The following is an 18,942-nucleotide window of genomic DNA, read 5'->3' as shown; positions in this document are numbered from 1 at the left end:
TTTAACACTTTGGGGTTGAAAAGGCTGTGGTGTCAGGGAGCAAGGAAGAGCATCACGTAATTGAGGGTGGAAGGGTTGCGAGGTGTGTGGTGGTACCCCTGGGTATGTGTCCCTCAGTGGCATCGCAGCATGGCATCAGGGCTCTGGCTTTGGGCTAGAAAGTCCCTAAAAGAGGTAAATATTTGACCTGCGTGGCCGTTAGCTGTGGATGCACCGACACCTCCCTAGCACATACCTGTGGATGGGTATGGGTGTATCAAAACCACACGCACAGAGCCTTTCCTATGCAGTCAGCAGCAAGGACTGCATCTCGTCCTACTGGTACTAGACTGAGGAAACCTCATGGGATGTCAGGTCTGTAGTATTTTGGGAAGCTGAATTTCATGAAGCGTTTTTCTCCTGGAAATAATTGTTAGATAAAGGAGATGGATGCTGTAAGCCACTCTTCGCTCTGCAAGGTGAGTGCATTAATAACAGCGCCAGGAGGAAGATGAGTCTTGTAGGCAAGTTAATTTTACTTTAGGATTCCTGGCAACCATGCTGCAGGCAGGAGGCAGCTGCAGAAAGTGCTTGCATGGAAGAGCTGTACAGAAAAAATCAGTCACGTGTCCCCACCTTCCACGCCCCGCGCACGCAAGTCAAATTGCCCGCGGTGGGCTGCCTGCCGAGGGGCTGCCTGCCTGCGGGCTGGCTTTGCAGAACAGCACTGTGCGATGGGGCGCTTGAAGGAGAGGCACAGGTAAGTGTGACAGACCCCAGCAGCTGCAGAAAGGAGACCCTAAGAGTGATCTTGTTTGACTATCCAGCTTTTCGGTATTTAGACAAGCGCTGCGTGTTTCCCTTAGATCGGGAGGTGAAGTATAAAGTGATTTAGAGCCATGGCTGATGACACAGAGTAATGAAACAGCGAAGGGTGCTGTTGGCTATAAATACCTCTAAATTTAAATATTAGGCAGCAGGTCCTGCTCTGATGCCGCCAGCCGCAAGGAGTCTCTCAGTCCTGTGATAAATCTCACAACTGCAGACTCCAGGATCCAATTTCAAGTACTCCTGCAAAACATCCCAAGTCTTTATTTTTAGTCTGGTGCATCCTGCAACACATACAAAATTAAGGGTAAGAAAAAAAAGTGACAAGAAGTACCCGGAGAGAAATAATCGTTGATCTGGTTATCTGTCTCCGTCTTTCTGCTGCTGGATGCGAATGAACTCACCCCTTGGTGAGAAAGCATTGATTTATTTTTATTGTCCGTCTAAAAGGTACATCGTAGGACTGGAAATCTGATAAACCTGCAAGGCCTGGGTTGCAAATAGTCACAGACTTGCTCCACTAGCCCCAGAATAAATTAAAAATTTCCCACAGTAGGTTTCAAGGCTTTTGAACAGCTGGGAACTTTCTTCTTTGTGTCTGTAAGGGAACTGATAAAAGTAAATTAACATGCTGAGAGGCTACTCTCTGAATATAACTTTGTCCTGAGTAAATGGCATACTTTGGCATACTTTTATTAACTGACAATGCACTACAGTCTGGCTGCCTTTTCTAAATTACTTGAATTCTGGGTTTTTTCTTCAGGTTTTATTACGATGACAGCAGTGCTGTGCGAGCATGATTTTTTTTTTTTCTCAATTGCAGCCTGTTGGGAAATACCATGGAGAGTTGGAGAATTGTTTTTCATAGGACAGAGACCTACCTTTTAAAGTTTTAGGCTGTGCTGAAAAACCGAAGGGTTTTGTTTTTGCCTTAAACAAAAGGATCATTTTTGCCCCCCTCCCATGCGCCCGGGTCATTTAACTCATGGTGGGGGTCAACAGAGCTGACAGAAACCTGCAGAATCATCTCATGTTGCCCAAACTATTTTAGCTAAAAAAGTTTTTGGCTGAAAAGTTGTGCCTGATCCAGATCACAGTCTGTAACCTCAGACTTTATTACATGCAGAAGGTCTGTGTACGACCCACGTGTAAAATCTGCTATTCATTTTCTCTGCTTTTTTCTGGTACGCCTCAATGGCAGTGTATAAATATGCACTAAACTTTGAGTGCGACATTGGAGGTCCATACGATACAGTTCTAGGACAGCTTGGGAGTGCATTATTATTACGAGCCAAAGGGATTTTTTTTTTTTTTTTTCTCTCAGCACAACTGCTAATTCCTTTAAAATCTATTTGTCAAAGGTGTGGCTATCACAGACCAGAGCAGCAAGATGTGTGTTGAATGAAAGCTCCTGCGCTGGCTTCAAGTGCCTTTTTTTTCTGTAGTGAAGTTGCCAAGTCTTGTCTGCCATGTGATACTTCTGAGTAATCTCCCACGTGTTTTCGCTTGCCAAACACAAGAATTACCGAAGACGATGCTTGCGGTAGGCTGCCTGCGTGGGGCCATGCCCAGTGCAGATACCTGACCCAGCTCTCTCCCATATACTGGGAGCCTCTTCACAGCACTGAGACTCCTGGATAGCGTGGCGTGGGACATGGCTATCCTGTTTCAGCATCCGCAAAATAAATATTGTCGATATTACCTAGGTATCCTGTAAATACACTCATATCACAGGACTTGGTTACAAGCTGGTGTACCCTTACCTGTGTGCAAACGTGATTCCAGTTTGTAATTCAGACTGCTCTGGAGTGTGTGTTGTCATGGGTTGAGCCTGGCTGAGCTGTACCCAGCTAGCCTGGGAAGGCAATATTTGAATTACAGACAGGAGCTCACCTGCGTGTTAGGTCACCTGCCAGACTGGGCATCCCCGGTACTGCTCGCTTGCTTGGTAAGACTGGGGATTTCAAAGCAACTTAAAGGATTTGGGTGTCAAAAGGGATGTCAGGAAGCCTGCGCTTGCAAAATGAACCAGAGCGTCTTGGAAAGTGCCTCCTAGCAATCGCTGCCTCGCAAGCGGGGCCTCGGGAAGTGCTGGGGAAGCCCCAAGAGCCTGTTTCTGCACCAGCTTCCCCTCTCCCCCTGCCAGGCTGGCATCACCCTTCCCGGGGTTAGTGTCACCTCTGTTGCCTGTGCCAAAACAAGCCAGGAGTCATCGCTTGGCTGCTGTAACCTGGGCAAGCAGGTAGCAAGCTTCCTCAGAGGGAAGAGCTCAACGGTGAGGGCAGGGATGTGCATCTTGGGCCAGCGGCTGGTGGAGGCTGTGCTGGTCATCCCTGAGCTGCTCAGCAGGAGCACAGCTGCCTCCGACCTCTGCAGAGCCTTTCTCAAGACCAATGTGTGTCCATCTGCCACACAATGCCCTTTTCAAAGGTGATGCATAACCCTGGGCTAACCGTAAGGTGGGCTTCCCAAATTTCTCGCTGGAGTCTGCTCAGGCAAATTTTTTTCAAAGGGAATTTCAGCAACTCTGGAAATGTCAAAATGTGGTTTGCATTCTGTGTGCTTGGGTTTGTTTTTTTGGGGGGGAACAAAGTCATATTCCCTCAAAATGTTATCTGATTTCTTGGTATTTTCTTCTCTCATAGTCAACATGAGTCTGACACCAAATTTATCCTAATCCTGGATAGAAGATTGGACACATGGACATCGGTCAAAATGACTCTCCAAAAAATATCTGTGAGTCCTCTTTAATGTTAATTTCTTTTAATGTACTAAGTCATCGTGCCCATTATGCATCACTTTCAGAAAACACTGGGAACCTGGAGCAATGATGCTTGCGCTTTCTCTCTAGGTAGTGTTTTGTTTTATGGCCCTATAATTAATTCAGTCATAACTCCATGCCCCATTTGAGTGCGTAAATGAGCTGTTTGACTATTAACTGATTCATTTGCTTGTTTTTGTACTTCTTCATAGTGGTTCAAATGTGTTTTGTGCCATATTCTATGCTTTTGATGGGTGGAGAATTTGGCTTCATATGTGTTCTTTCTAGACATTGTTAATGAGACTACATTTTACCTAATTGTCAGTGATTGAAGTGTTAGGTTCTTAAAACAGGCTTCACGAGCATTTGTATGTGCACATGGGTGGAAAAATCTATTTTAAATGTGTATGTATGCATTCGTGTATTTTAAATTTCTATTACACATGTTTATGTACTACCCATCATTAGATTCTGAACGTATTTTAAAAGCAAGCTCTTTGCAACTCAGCAATCCATTGTGTTTTATGAAATCAGAGCATGGTATTACAGTAGTGCAAGCAGGTGTAGAAAAGTCACGTTTATAGGTGCATGGATAGGTAGGAGCTAATTGGTAAATGCTTTCCCAACTAGACCATGCCATGTGGATAAGTCAATGAAAATATTCTGGGTGTATTATTATTGCCTTTGTTTCTGCTTATAATCATTGAAGTTAAAGGTGTTGACCCATCTGATAGGGAATGAAGTAAAGAGTATGTACTGAGAAAGAAAGCTCTTACCTGATTCTGGTCAGATCTGATAAAGTTAGATCTTTTGCTGTTTTAAGTATTTAGTACTGGTCCAGCTGGACTTGGCATTACAAGTATGTAGGCTTTGATGGCATTTTGCTCATAGGCATCCAGGAGAAGAAAGAGGGTTACCTTTTTGCAGTGTACATAAGATACCGCTGTCAATGTTTTGGATTCTGATTTTCCTGAATTTTATAAACTGAATTTCCAAGAATGGTAACCATTAGAGCAGAAGCAGCATTTAAAAAGTAGTTCTTTAAAGTGATCATCAAAATTCAGTTCTGCTGCCAGCATTTGAAGAGCTGCTAGTACTAAGAACATCCTTTAAGGATGGTGCTTTGCATAGTTTGGAAGTTTCAACTGTGAAAAAATCCTGTCTTCATTTCTAGCTTCTACAGAAGTGTCATTCATTTTGTGTTTAATAAGAAAATGTCATTATTTTGACATACTTTGAGCATACACCCTATTTGTGTACCTGTATGCGCTGTGTGTCCCCATAGAGAAGTGACTTCGCCTGTAGCATCAGGGCTGTCCATGTAGATAATGTGGAGGGGCTCTGTGCAAAGAGGAATGAGGAGCGGGAAACCTGCATCCGCTAAATCTTAAGACTTGGGAATCTTGCCTTAAAAACAGGGTCTGGCCCTAAAGGGCTGTCTTTGTATCCAGGAGGTGTTTGACTGGACTTGCCTTTGTGCAGCTAGCACAAAAGATTAAATCTTGATTTCCTTCCAATCATAAGCCATAACCCATGCTGCAATAAAGAAATCTTTTTTTTCTGATCTTTGTATAATTTTGGAATAAAGAAGTGCAAATAAGCTGAATTTGAAACACACGGAGTGTCCTATTTTTTCAGCATATGTATATGCAATTGCAGCTCTGCGGTCGTGCATCTGATCCAGAAAAAAATTGTACCAGACTGTACAGATCCTTGATTAACTCTTTGTGTCTGTCTCTAGTTGCACGGGCAAACCAGGCTCACGCCGGTACTGCTTGCTTTGGGAAGCGAGGCCGTACTGCCAGGGTCAAGCCTCAGGTTTTGGCCGGAGCATCTTTCCTTACTTCCCCCCGCCAAAAATCGTGAACAACCGTAAAGCGTAGCGTTGGGATAATCGCAGGCGGGGGAAAGGGAAGGGTAAAAGCTCGAAGCCGAGAGCCCAATCCTCGAAGGAAAGAGCTGGCCTCGTCTGCAGGATGATTTTTGGCATTCCACCTTAAAGCCAGCCCGGCGCTAGGAAGGAGAGCGGGGCTGCCAGCCGGGAGCCGGGTGCCGGCAGGGCTGCGGGCTCTCGCTCCTGCCCGGCCGCGGGGCGAGGCCGCGCTTCCCGTTCCCCGGCCCGGCCCGGCGCGGCGGCCGGCGGGGCGATGGCGGAGGCGAGCCCGCGGCGGGGAGGGCGGCGGGCCGGCGGGGATGCGGTAAGGCTCCGGGGCCGGCGGGGCTGCGGTAAGGCTCCGGGGCTGGCGGGGATGCGGTGAGGGTCCGGGCCCGGCGGGGCTGCGCTGAGGCTCCGGGGCCGGCGGGGCTGCGCTGAGGCTCCGGGGCCGGCGGGGCTGCGGTGAAGGTCTGGGCCCGGCGGGGCTGCGCTGAGGGTCCGGGGCCGGCGGGGCTGCGCTGAGGGTCCGGGGCCGGCGGGGCTGCGGTGAGGGTCCGGGCCCGGCGGGGCTGCGCTGAGGGTCCGGGCCCGGCGGGGCTGCGCTGAGGGTCCGGGCCCGGCGGGGCTGCGCTGAGGGTCCGGGGCCGGCGGGGCTGCGCTGAGGGTCCGGGGCCGGCGGGGCTGCGCTGAGGGTCTGGGCCCGGCGCCCCGCAGCGCCCAAGGACGGGGGCGGCGGCCCCGTGAGGGCCCTTCCCGCAGCGGGGCGGGCGGGGGCAGCGGCGGGGGCGGCCGGGGCGGTTGCCATGGAGCCGCGCGGGAGCCGCCGGGCGCTCCTGGCGGGCGCCGGGCATGGCGGTGCCGCGGTGCTGCCTCCAGCGCGTCCCCGGAACGGCGCGGCTCGGCTCTCCGCCCGGAACGGCGCGGCTCGGCTCTCCGCGTTCCTCTTACCGTAAGGGAAAGCCTCTGGCAGAGCGGGGGGGGCTGGGTAGAATTCGTGCGCCGGCGGTGCTGACAGCATCCGTGGGGGTTAATTATGCAGGCGGCTAGAATGAAGGTAGCAGAGCGCTTTGGGCTTTTCCTTTCGGCTCTGGGGGAGGTGAAAGCTCGAATTAGCAGTACCTGGCATTTTGCTGTAGGACTTTTCCTTTAAGGGACAGCAGAAAGTCATTCACTTCAGCACCTGCCTAAGGACCGCCAGCCTCAATCTCCATTGCTCAGAAACAAACTTGCTGGCAGATGCTACTTTTTCTTTACGTTTATTGATTTCCGACCTCATGAACGTGCCAGTGAACTGCAGGGAAGAATATTCTCTGAAAATTGCATTCCTAAAATTAGGAGAATTCACATTAAATGCATCAGGATGAGATATTCGCTAAGGAGGTAGTAACGGTGATGCTTTCAATGCACGCCCTTCCCTGTGCTTCATTAGCCCAGTTCATCTATATTGATTGTCTCAGGGCTATCTCCGTGGTTGTAGTTGAGCGTGTATTTAAACACGTTGCTGAACCGGGGCCTTAAGGTGTACGCGTTTGTGTCCTCAGAAGGGAGGGAATGTTCTGAGCGCGGTCTTTGGTCAGTGAGATAGTTAATAGTAGTGAAATGTTGCCAACTGCCTGATTTAGTGGAATTGCGCCGGTAGTTTTCTGTCTTTCCTGACAATGCTGCAGAGGAATAGCAGAGGGCAAAGGCTTTAGAGGGTTCTTTCACGTGTTTTTGTTACATAAAACCCAGTTTGTCAAATGCACAAGAGTCTATTTAGCGTTATAAATAGCAAGATAAAACATAAGGCAAGATTAAGGACCTCTTTGTCTTTGCTTTCTTGACTATATTACAGGGAAGGGCTTTTTCCCAGCAGTACCTTCACTATCATTAGAGTTCAGTTTGCAAGTAACTTCTCTATACATCAGCCCTTAGAAGAACTAGAATTGTAGCAGTGATTAAAAAAGATGTAGTCCCTTCAGGAATGTTATCCCTGAGGAATTATTGATCTTTTCATATAGATATATGAAAATATATTTTTAACATTTTCATCCTTTCTCTTAAGTCTGTAAGAGGGCACAGGACATGGTTTGATTTGTGGCTGTCTTTCTGCAAGCTTATTTTTTGGCTTGTTTGGTTTTTTTCATGCTTGAAATATATTAGGTATCATTTGCAAAACTGTATTTCTTGGTTTTTTGGCTACTCATAAGTGCTGACCTTGATCTGATATGTATAAGATCAGCTGAAAAATCCTCAAACACTTTCTAAACTGAACAGAAAGCAAATTACCTGTCCTGGAAACTCAGCTACCTCTGTGGTGAAACGTATCAAGGAGCTAAAGGAATACACTTGTGTGTGTATGGGACATAAAGTTGTATCAAAGAAGAATTTGCTCCTGTGGCGGATGTGGCAGAAGGATTTGAGTGCCAGGTTATGGTCTCTTCTTGTATGCCGTGTGGAACATGTTGGCATCCTGCATTCACGAAACCAAAGGCGTCCAAAGGCACCTTTGCTCTCAGAGAGGCGTTTCACACCTTGTCACTATTGCAGTGTGGCTTTGGCAGGCGGCTCTGCTTGCCTCCTGATCGCTAGTCCCATCTTCCTGCAGCTGTGGGTTTCCTGCCCAAGGGCTCATAGGAGAAGACAACCAAAGTCTACAGCTTCCCATAGGGCGATATGGTTTGGAGACCCAGGCCCCTTCTCCAGGGAGCCTGCTCTGCGCACGAAGGGTGCATGTCAAAAAGGACTTGAAGGAGTAGGAGAGGGAAAAGCAGACTCACCTGTGCTTGAAGTGCTGGACAGAGTTAAAGGGGACATGGGGTGGAGGGGGATAATGAGATAAGACCAAGGGAGGATGTATCTCTGGCTGTTTGTTCTTCTCAAAGATATTCTTGATGCATTTTTCAGGAGGGGGTCAAGGTAGGAGCCTAAAGTTCAGAGACCTGAACACACTGTTGTGTTTCTGAGCTGGAAACAGTGACTTTCCCCAAACTCCGTGGGACTTCACCATTGGATTCACCTACAGTGGACTCATAACCATGCAGAAGGACCTAAAATTGCGTCCTCCGAGCTCCTGTAAGGCATGGTGAGACCATTGGCCTCACAAGGGTTTGGTTCAAGTCAGTTTGAGCCATTAACGCCAGGGGTGCAGGGCCTGGCTTGGAGCAAAAGCATCCTATCCTTTGAGGTTTGCAGCTCGTGGTGGCTCCTTGGTGATGTCTTTGAAACCTTGTTGGGGGACGCTACTGTCGTCCTGTCTGCAGAGAAATGCCCACTGGGAAGTGATGAGAATGTAAAATGAGGCAAACAGTGACACGAGGGTGGGCGTTGAGGGAATGACACAGGATGGACTCGCAGCTCTGCAAGGACGGGCACGACATTGCCGTGAATGCAGACTGACAGGTCTCTCCCTGGGATGTCCTAGTGCCATGGGACGTGCCAGAGCATGAAGAGTGTCAAGTGCCAGCCAGGTCAGCCAACAGGCCTGGGAAAAGCAATAGCAGCGTTTACTGGGTCCAACAGAGAGCCAGTGCGGTGAGGTGGGAGAGGCAGCCAGTTTCTTTGGGACGCGCTGGAGGATGAGTGTTGAGCTTGCCAGAGACTTTCCAGTGAAATATTAATGCTGTAAATTTTCAGTTCATTCAAAATGTCTACAAGCCTGTGCCAGTTCTGGTGGTGCTTTCCTCAGTGAATGTTTTCTGCACCCCAGGCAGAGATTCTTCTCAAAGTGAGGAACCACTCCAACTTCTCAGAGATACCCAGTAGCCTGTGGATGATTTTCTTTCTAGTAATATGGGAAGCTGAACTTAAAAATCCTGAGCTGAGCAGGGTCTCCAACACGGGCTTCTCTTCAGAACTGCATCTAGTAGCTGGGCTGTTGGAGGTCCTGCCTGTGGTTGTCTTGCAGGAGAGCTGATCTTCCTTGTAGAGCTAATTAAACAGGCATTGACGCAGGAAGCTGAACTTGGATCTCCTGCAGCCTCTCACCCACACTTTCTTGGGCAAGACCTGTCTCAGAGCTGCGACGGTCTGGTGATTGCATGGCCACGTTTATACCTTTGGCCCATCTGCAGGTTTGATGGGGTTGGAAATTGGTTCCTTGGGTCTCGAGTGACTGTAGCCATCGCCGCGTGTCTGGGGCTGGCAGCCATTTCAGAGACGTTGTGTGCTAACCAGGTGCTGTGTAACAGAGGTACAGCACCCCGGGCCTGGAGCCAGCACAAACGTCTCCGTTATTTAATGGTTTGCTCTTGTTTCTAATGCCAAATCTTTGTCCCTGGCACCATTCCTGTTGACTTCCAAAGGGTATGAATTTGGCATTTCATTCATATTAATTGCTTTTTTTTTTTTCTGCTTCTGCCTAAAATAAGAGCAGATCAATATATTGAATTTATGTGGCTTATTTGATCCTAAAAGTCACTGTCCATTTCTAAGTGGAGTTGTGGGCAATGGAAGCCACAACCTGACCTTTCCCACACAAGAAAACATAGCAAATGAGTTACAGTGCAGTTCATGGATGTCGGATCTCAACTGTAATTCATGGCTTTTTTGAATAACACGCATGCATGTTTATGTTCTGAAGGCATGGCTTGTGCCCTGCTGTGCAAAATACCTAAACACATTCATTACTCTCACCCTTGGAGGATAACAGAGGAGGATAATTTAAGGAGGAATATATGGAGAAACCTAACCTGGCCTGGCAGGATCTCAGAGAAAATCGCGTGTCTTAATTAACCCAATTCTTTGCATCATGCACTTATCCATAATTTAATGATATGAATCCTACTTTCTTAAAAATTCTTTTTCATTCTCAAGCACCCTTTTCACAGATCTATTTAAAAACGCACCTGCCAACCTTAGGCTTGTAAAAAGGCTCCAGCAGCGTAGACAGGAAATTCCAAATTCTTACCACAAATTAAACTTTGCCTGATAATTACCAGGGACAAGAAGAGTATGGTTGATGCAGTTATGGGATGATTAGCGAGTTTGGCAATAAATTTTGCTTCCCCAATCTGTCTGTCATTCCCCTTGATGCCCCAGCCCTCTGTTCCTTGCTAAATCGTAATTTCACTCCCCAGGTTACAATGATGAACACAATACATAGTATTAAAGTTTATAATAAGTGGCCCACCAAGGTGCATGGCTGAACCTCCTGCCTGTTCCAAAGGGAGGTGGGACTGGACAACCCTCCTGCAGTTATGTCCCATATCTCTAAACCACTTCCCTCCTGTTTTGAAAATAAGAAAAGACTATCAGGGCGAGCAGAAAAAAATACTAAGATCTGAACAATTTCTCCTCTTTTCAAGGCGTTTGAAAGCCATTGTTGGACCTGCCACATCCCCAGGTTGAATGTTGTCTCTGTTTCCTTGCAGGTGTCTTTCCCAGGGAACCTGCACTTAGTGATGGTTCTTCGTCCCACGGGGTTTTTCCAGCGCACCTTCACTGACATTGGATTTCGGTTCAGTCAGGAGGATTTTCTGCTCAAATTACCGGTACGAGCGTGCAGAGGTGTGCCTGCGCGTGATCGGAGGCTGCCCACGCACCTTGGGTTGGGAAGGTGTCAGTGTCGCACTCTGCAGGCACCTGTGTGAAGAGTAACTGGAGTGTCTCTCCCAGTGATGCCCTATTTCCGCCAAATTTCTCTCCACCAAATCTCTCCTGTAGCATTTTTCATCTCCCTTGTGCATAGTTTGCTCCCCACAGAGCATGTCCGTGGTAGTGGGTGGTGGGCTTCTCAGCCTGTCCTCACCCCCGTGTAGGCTGCATGCCTCTGTGGAGGATAAATCCATGCCCAGGAATTTGTTTAATGTCTGAAAAGTTGAAAGACATGTCTAGTGAAGCTTTTGCTATGAATTCCACCCATAATCGCCATTTTCATCTCAATGTAAACTCCATACTAGCATCATGTTGGTATTTCTTTGTATAATAGCAACTGAAATGGCTTTATATTCTCAAGTCAAAGTTTCCAAGACTTCTAAAGCCACCTTGGTTATAGGACATAATGAGAATAATTAAGAGAAGTACATTTGTGTAATCTAAGGTTGACGCATTACAAACCCATAAACCAAACCAAACTGATGTTTTCCTTTAGGAAATAATATAATTTTCACAAACTTTGCATTTTTCACTCTAAAATGATTGTCATTTGCACAGTTTTGAAAATTCATGACTTATCCCAGGGCAGATCAAGACACACAAAAACTCATGAGTATATATAAATTGGCCAGTGTTTCATAACTTATTAAAATATATGTATTTTTTCCAGATTACTGGTCATCCCTTGCAAAAACCTGCATTGCTTTTGCTTTCAGCTCTGTTCTGCAGTCAGGTACTGCAGCATCTCACTGTGCTTTGCATTTAAGGAAGAACGCAGCTGGGAGATCAGAGTTGGCTTACAAAAATGGTCAAATACATCAAATAAAAGCCCTGTTAAGCCATAAGCATAAGAAGGAAGCCATGCTGTAGAACAATATTTAGAGCAAACCCGGTTTTTAGATACATAAAAGATTTGTAGGCTTGATCTATGTATGACTTGGGTAGAAGTGATGATCAACCAACCAACTAATGGTGTGGCTTTGTTTGTAGGTTGTTATGCTGAGCTCGGTTAGCGACCTGCTGACATACATTGATGAACAGCAATTAACCCCGGAGTTTGGAGGCACCCTGGAGTACTGCCACAGCGAGTGGGTCATCTTCAGGACTGTACGTACCGGGGCTGAGCACAGGGCTCTTGGGTGTTTGGGATCGATTGAGGAAGGTTTTCTGTAAGGCAATGAGCAATGGGTAGCTGAAAGTAACCCCTGAAGCCAACTACCTTTCCTCAATCAGATTTGCAAAGGAGTCAAGTGGCGTGAGGCACCTGGTGGGTTTATAAGGGAATTGGATGATTAACTCCCTCAGGCTCCTTTTGAAAGATCCGTCTTCTTAAGTCTATATTAAAATTCCCTTAACAGTAGATACCAAATAGGCTTTTTTTTAATAATGGTTGCTTCATGTGATTAACATCACAAATGTATTTGGGAACCAGGGCAATGAGACTGCTCTCTGCATACTGACTGAGTGCAGAGAATTCAGAAAATTTGCTATTTTTTTTTTTCTTTGCAAGAATTTTCCTTTAATATTGCCAGGAATCAGGCATTTAGTTCTCTGAGCCGTGCCTTGCTGTGTGTTTTTATACTTCCTGTACACTCTTAGTTTTCACTGTGACTTTGTCTCCCAGATTAACGGCAGGTTGGATTCCTAGTTACCTTCCCAACAAATCAAATAATGAAAACCAGACATTCTAGTGCCCCTTGTCCTGCAACATCATCCACACCAGCAGATGTGGAGCTCAGTATAAAGACAAAAGCACAAGACATTGTAGCTGGAATAACTCAAGCTATTGCTTGTGCCATTAGCTTTTTGCCATTTTACACTGATGCACTGCCAAATTAATGAACTTTTCAAATTTTTGCCTCTTAGTTTTATTCTTTTGCATGATGTGTTAAAGTGATAATGGCATAGGTCTCACACTTGGAGGCAAAAATGAGAAAATGAATGACAAAAAATGTTAGGGTTAATCTAAGAAAAGAATGAGTTTCTAGACCATAGCTGCATATGGTATATAAGCGTCCGTATGAAGAACCTCTCTCAAAATGACCTTGTAGTGTGCTCATAAAACGTTTCCTGAAATTTCCATGGAAAATACATGCTGTTTAAAGAAAACATAAAAGCGATCTGTTACATTTGAGTTTATTACCCCGTTCCCAAGAGCAGAGCTGGAGCTCTTTGTGTGTCCTCCAGGGGACAAGTTTTCAAGCCTCAGCAAAGCTGTGTCCTCTGCTTTTGCGGTGATTTGCTGCCAGCTGAGCAGGAGACCGGAAGCCCCTTGCTGATCCAACTGTCCGGTCACAGTCCAGGCCGCAAACAGCTTCATGCTCTTCCCCTCCTGCAACCGGTGAGAAGATCAGAGCAAAGAGTGGGGCTGGGAGAGCCCCACCTCACCCCATGGTGTCGGAGCTGTCTGGTGTCCAGAGCTGCCGGTGGCTGTCTGGGATGTGCTGCGGAGGTACCAGCAGCACTCCCTTCCATCCCACTGTCTCCAGTTTGTCTCCAGCACGCTGCTTAGCTTCTTCCTTTGTCCTCTTGGTGAAGCTGTGGATGAGGTGGCCGTGGTGCCAGACTGCCTTGTAACCCGCCGTTTGGGCTTGCAAAGCTGGAAACGTCCATCACCAAGAAACCAAACACACCTCCAAAGCCTTACTGCCTGGAGGTGGTTCGCAGTGTGGGTTAACCAGAGGAGAAGGAAGATAGAAGAGGAATTACAGGAATATGTGAGATGGATCCTATGCTGGGTTCTACTATAGACCTCCAATATGTGCTAGGAAAATTCTCAGAGTGCACAAGAACAGGCAGCAGAAAACAAAGCATGAGGTATCTCTGCCCAATACTGTCCTTATTTAAGTCCCTGTTGTGGATTCCAGCTGCACTAAAAGCCACCTGGCCACGTGTTGGTAGCACTAGCTCATGCACCGCAGCACACATCAGCTCCGTCTGCAGTGGACATCCCACCCACCTCGCTCAGAGCAAGCTGCTGGGCTCCCCTGCAGATCTCAGACTTGGCTCTTTGCACACTCTTAAAGAGCTGTAGGAATATCCTGAATCCCAAGCTGACTGCAATTATCCTTTCCTACCAGGCAATAGAGAGTTTTGCACTAACCGTGAAGGAAATTGCACAGATGTTACAATCCTTTGGCACAGAGCTGGCAGAGACCGAGCTACCGGACGACATGTATTCAATTGAGCGCATCCTGGCCCTGCGCACAGAAAAGTACTACCAGCTCAAGGTATGTCTCAGCAGCAGCTCCACCATATGTTTCCAGCCCCTTGTTTGCACAGCAAGATGGGATTTCTGGGGTTTGACTGCCTGTTTGTTTGGTGCCCACTCCTTCTTCCCTCCCATGCATGTGTACGTGTTGACAGACAAAATAAAACACAGCTTGACTATTTCTGTATGTTACCCTTACATTTGCCATCCACTCTAGCAAATCACCCTGCCAGCATCCAGCAAACTGTCTCAGCTGCCGCCTCCTTGCTGGCTGCAGAAGTTGGTGCCTGTAGCGTGCTCCTCCTGCGGGCTTTGCACGTCTCACTGGCAGGAGGGCGGGTGGGAGCCTTCGTTGCCTGTGGGTTCGTGCCCCTGGTGGGGTTCCCTCCGCTTCACCCCCACGGTGGGAGGAAGCTGCATGCAAAGATCATCAGCGGGTCTGGGGGGATGGTTTGTCCCCATGTCCCTCCGCCTGATGCGGCTTCCCCGGGGGGACTTAAGGAAACTGTGCTGGAGAGCATCCAAGGTGACAATTTCTTGTGAGCATTTGTGATGAGATCCCTGTCTTCATGTGAACCTTCGTGCTTCATCTTAGTGTTTGTGTCTTTAATATTTTAAGATTTTTTTTTCAACTATTCGTGATTGTGATTGCAATTATTATAGGAGTTACTGGAAGCTTTAGTGCAGCCAGCTGCTGCTATATCAAGCTGTTGTCTTTGCTGCTCCTGCATCTTTCTGGGGACGGCACAGATCTGTCCCCAAACCCTCACTTCAGAAATGATAGCCATGCTGTGCGGCTGAAGAATGAGCTCCTTTGCTTTATGACAGGATTTGTTTACATAAGTCAAAGAAGTGTGTCTATTTTCATTTATAATCATTTGTCATTCACGTGACAGTGAGCTCCCAGAAGGCTGCCTGTACAAAATAGGCAAAATGATATCCAAAGTGTGCTGTGTGTAGGCATAAATGTATGTGCATATGTATAGAAAGCATCACTATAGGTACTGCCAATAGTTTTTTTTATTTCTTCTTTGACAATGAAGAGAGCTGTAGTATAAAAGCGCAGCTGCATATATTGCAATATGACTGACTGACTTAAACTTCATGCTTAGGACTATAGCCAAAGTGTAGGGGGCAAATATCAGTTATACAAGGTAGTCCTGTGTATAAACCAGTCACTAATACACACTTTACTATGTGGAGAAATAAAAGACATCATGTGTTTTCATTTGCATATAAAGCACAGCAGCGCTCAGTACAAGGCATCTGTTGCTTTTAATGCCTTATCTATTAATTTCAAATATCAAAACCACTCATTGGCTTTTGACTGAAATGAAGTCTGTTGGCTTTTTTCTTTTGTTCCTTCTAACACCATGAAGATGAAAGCAGATGAGAAACTGTGCACAGATTGTGGTGACAGCAAGACATGGGATCCTTGTCTCTCTCATGACAACCCCAGGATTGGTACAGCTGATTCCTGAATTCAGATAATGAGTCAATCAGAATAATTTATGTAGCTGTGATACTGAACAGAAGCTGGTTGCACACACAATGAAAAAATGACAGAAATTAATTTAACAGAGTAACTAAGAAATTAACCTCTTTGATATACTGAATGGGAAAAAATCAAGTTAACACCTGTTTGACAGTTGGGCTACTTTGTCGTACGTATAATGAAAGGCTTTGAATCAAAAGGCGAACACAGGGCTCTGGAGAGTGAGATGTAAGATGATGAAATACCAGTCACTTGCGGTCTAAAGCATGCTGCTTAATTCCTCTTCCCTTTTGAGTCTCCTGGATGTGGTAGTATCAAAAGGAGATGGGGTTTTTGCCTTGCGGTCATCTTCCATGAAGTTTTAGTGATAAGGATGCAAACCAGCAGCAGACACTTTGTGTGTGGGAGAAGAGAAGCTCCTGCGGCCGTGTCCTTCTGCTCCTGGGCTGCTGCCCTGAAGGTGCTGTTATGTTTAGGTTGCTGTGAGCTGTCTGGGGCAGGCAGGCGTTTAAGCAAGTCTGTGCTTTCTGAATCTTCTCCCTAAAGTGGTTTTGCCATCGGTTCTCTTGCAATGGAAGTCTGGCCATCTCCTAGGATGGGCTGCTTACTCCTCCAGGAGCTGGCTCTCCAATGGAGCCGTGCACAGGTCTCTCCTTCAGGGCTTCTTCCAACTCAGTTCATCAGCCACATCTATTTTCTCCTTCCTTCTCACCTCTGTGTTTGGTCTCTTTTTTCTGAAAATAGTTGACTAAATGCACCTGCTTGCACACAGCACAAAGCACCTCAGCTGATGATAATGAAGACACCAAGGGTTTAAATTTTCCCTAAGTGGAGGTTGTATTGGAAGTGCTGACTTGCCTCTATACATAGAGGCTCTAGTAAGTGGTGCCATATGGTCTCGGTCCCAGCTTTGTCTCACTATGGGATGCTCTTCCTACAACCTCCTGTGCTGACCTTGATGGAGAAGCAGTCTCCAAGCTGCAGAAATACTTGCTTGAATACATGAACTTGTAGGTAGATATCTATCACAAACCCACGTGCTCACCAAGAGAGACCTGTGGTAGTGCTGTCCTCCTGCCTCTTGAATCATTTTGTGGCCTGATGTTTTCATGTGTGCCAGTTTCCACCCAGTCTGGCGACTGGTCCATGGTTCAGCCTCCTCCAGCTCCGGGGGCTAACCCTAGATTAAGGGGACTAAAACATCTGCTGGAGTCCTTTGGTCTGATGGAGACTGGTGCTTCATTTCATACAGGGAAACTAAGGCAGGAGAAACATGAAATGGCTTATCCTTACCTCACAAAAAAAGTAGCCTGAATCAGAAATGTTTTGCATTATACAGGAGGATATTACAGCAGTCACAAAAGAGGGAAACTTGCTTTTGAGCAGTTTTGAAGAGCCTGGCTCCGGGGACTGCAGTCAGGACCAACACCACGAGAGGCCTGGGGACTGGGAGACTGTGAATCGGTGAGTGCACTATGTTCCTAATTTGCTTGATTTTTGAGTGGAAACACTCAAGTTACTTAAGTGTAGATGTGTTGTTTAGGTCACTTATCAAACAGGTAAAGACAAAGATACTGGAGTTTTGCTCCAGACTCTTCAAGTTGTTGGGTGACTTCAGTCAAATGACTTGGACCTGCTCTGATTTTTTCCCCCACTGATACATTGAGGCTGTGGAGCAGAGTTTTCCCATGCCAGGCTCCCAAATATTGTTCAGGTAAATGGAGATGGCAACAACTGCTACACACAGGTGCTGTCATCTGCAGTGATGATTTCATTAAAATTCTCTCTGAGATCTTCACAAGTCATATATACATGTCCGTTGACCTCTCCTGAGAGCTTGGGTCCAGAAGACCTGAATAGGTGATCTCTAGGGCTTGTCCATCTCTGCTTGTCCTGTGTTTGCAAATTGTTCCAATCCTGTCATTTTTCTGTGCTCAAGGTTACTTCGTCAGCTGCATGAGATGGAGACTGCTTTTGATGGCTTCTGGGAAAAACACCAGTTAAAAATGGAGCAATATTTACAACTGTGGAAGTTTGAGCAAAGTTTTCAAGAGGTATGATCAGATGCACTTCTGTTCGCAGAAGGAAGAGTTGGAGACAAAAAGGAGGGGAGAGCAGAGAAGTTTTTATGCTTTTTATTTTGAGACTGTTTAATTTATGCTGCTCTTCCTTGATTCTGGCAGGGCTAGCTAGCTTGGGGAGACCACTGTGCTTCCTCATTCAGAGCTAATTTAGGTATCACTGCCCTGCAGTCGCATAGATTTTGCTGATAGAAGCATCTTTGAATTTAGAAATTAGTTCTTGGACACTAGTTTTATTATTGGATTTAGCAGTCTTAGCTAAAGTGTGATTAATTTTGGTCTGAGAATGATTTTCTGCCTGTGCTTTGTATCCTTTTGCAGCAGTCTTCTTCTTTGTGTCTAGGTCAAGAATGCCATTGAATTTTTAATGGGTCAGCAAGCGGAGCTGCCCGACACTGGTGACAGTGTCCCCCAAGTAAAACAGAGGCTCAAGGACTTGGGTCATTTTGATGGTATGGCTCAGGTGAGATAATCTTTCACAGGAAGAGGCACTAATGAAACACAAGAGACACATTCTGTATTTGTGGTAGGAGGTGTTTTCTGAAATTACCTGGTTCTGATGGAATTAATTGGTAAGTGGCTGCACAAAAGGATTGATTTCATGTCTTTGCTCTGTGCAGCAATGCTGTGATCACTCTGAAAGCCAGGAACAGGGTACTTAATTATCATAGTTAAAATAAATTGCTGAGCCACCGTGAAAATCCAGAACAGATAAATGCCTGAACATAGGGGAGGCGTGGGAGTTAATGAGCTGGAAGAAGAATTATTTATATGTTAAGTGCTTTAGCAGTGCTAATAGGCAGAGACTTGTTACCAGGCACATGGAGAGGCAAAAAAAGTTGCTATCTTGACGTGTCTGTGATTTGAACATAACATATGGATGAAGACTAAGAGATGTAGGGGAAAGAAGAGTGAAGAGAGATGATTCACAGGAGCCCAACTGAGGATGTGACTTCTGTAAAGGGATATGCTTGGCAAGTGGGCCAGGGTCAGTGGAGAAATCCTGAGGGATCTGGACACAAAGCCCACAGGCTTTTTTGAAAATAAGAGTCCTAGGGGAAAGGTCTAATGCTTTTTGGCCATTTGGAAGAAATGTTTGTGGAGAGAAGGAGGAGGAACAAAAGGCCAGGCAGACAG

At 46.5% G+C, this 18,942-nt stretch overlaps 1 protein-coding gene across 1 annotated transcript in view; it reads left to right on the top strand.

Moving 5' to 3' along the window:
* The window catches only part of MCF2 (MCF.2 cell line derived transforming sequence), a 58,591-nt gene that overhangs the window by 14,867 nt on the left and 24,782 nt on the right, over positions 1–18,942 (top strand). The window contains exons 4-10 of the mRNA XM_075720382.1: positions 3,453–3,543; positions 10,796–10,915; positions 12,009–12,125; positions 14,099–14,248; positions 17,064–17,188; positions 17,664–17,778; positions 18,149–18,268. Coding sequence (XP_075576497.1) covers positions 3,453–3,543; positions 10,796–10,915; positions 12,009–12,125; positions 14,099–14,248; positions 17,064–17,188; positions 17,664–17,778; positions 18,149–18,268 — 838 coding nt within the window. The remainder of the gene's footprint in view (positions 1–3,452; positions 3,544–10,795; positions 10,916–12,008; positions 12,126–14,098; positions 14,249–17,063; positions 17,189–17,663; positions 17,779–18,148; positions 18,269–18,942) is intronic.

Source organism: Pelecanus crispus, chromosome 13 (assembly GCF_030463565.1).
Source record: "Pelecanus crispus isolate bPelCri1 chromosome 13, bPelCri1.pri, whole genome shotgun sequence".
NCBI classification, from domain to species: Eukaryota; Metazoa; Chordata; class Aves; order Pelecaniformes; family Pelecanidae; genus Pelecanus; species Pelecanus crispus.
The sequence above is the reverse complement of the archived record's forward strand: the minus strand, read 5'-3'. Positions and strand labels throughout refer to the sequence as shown.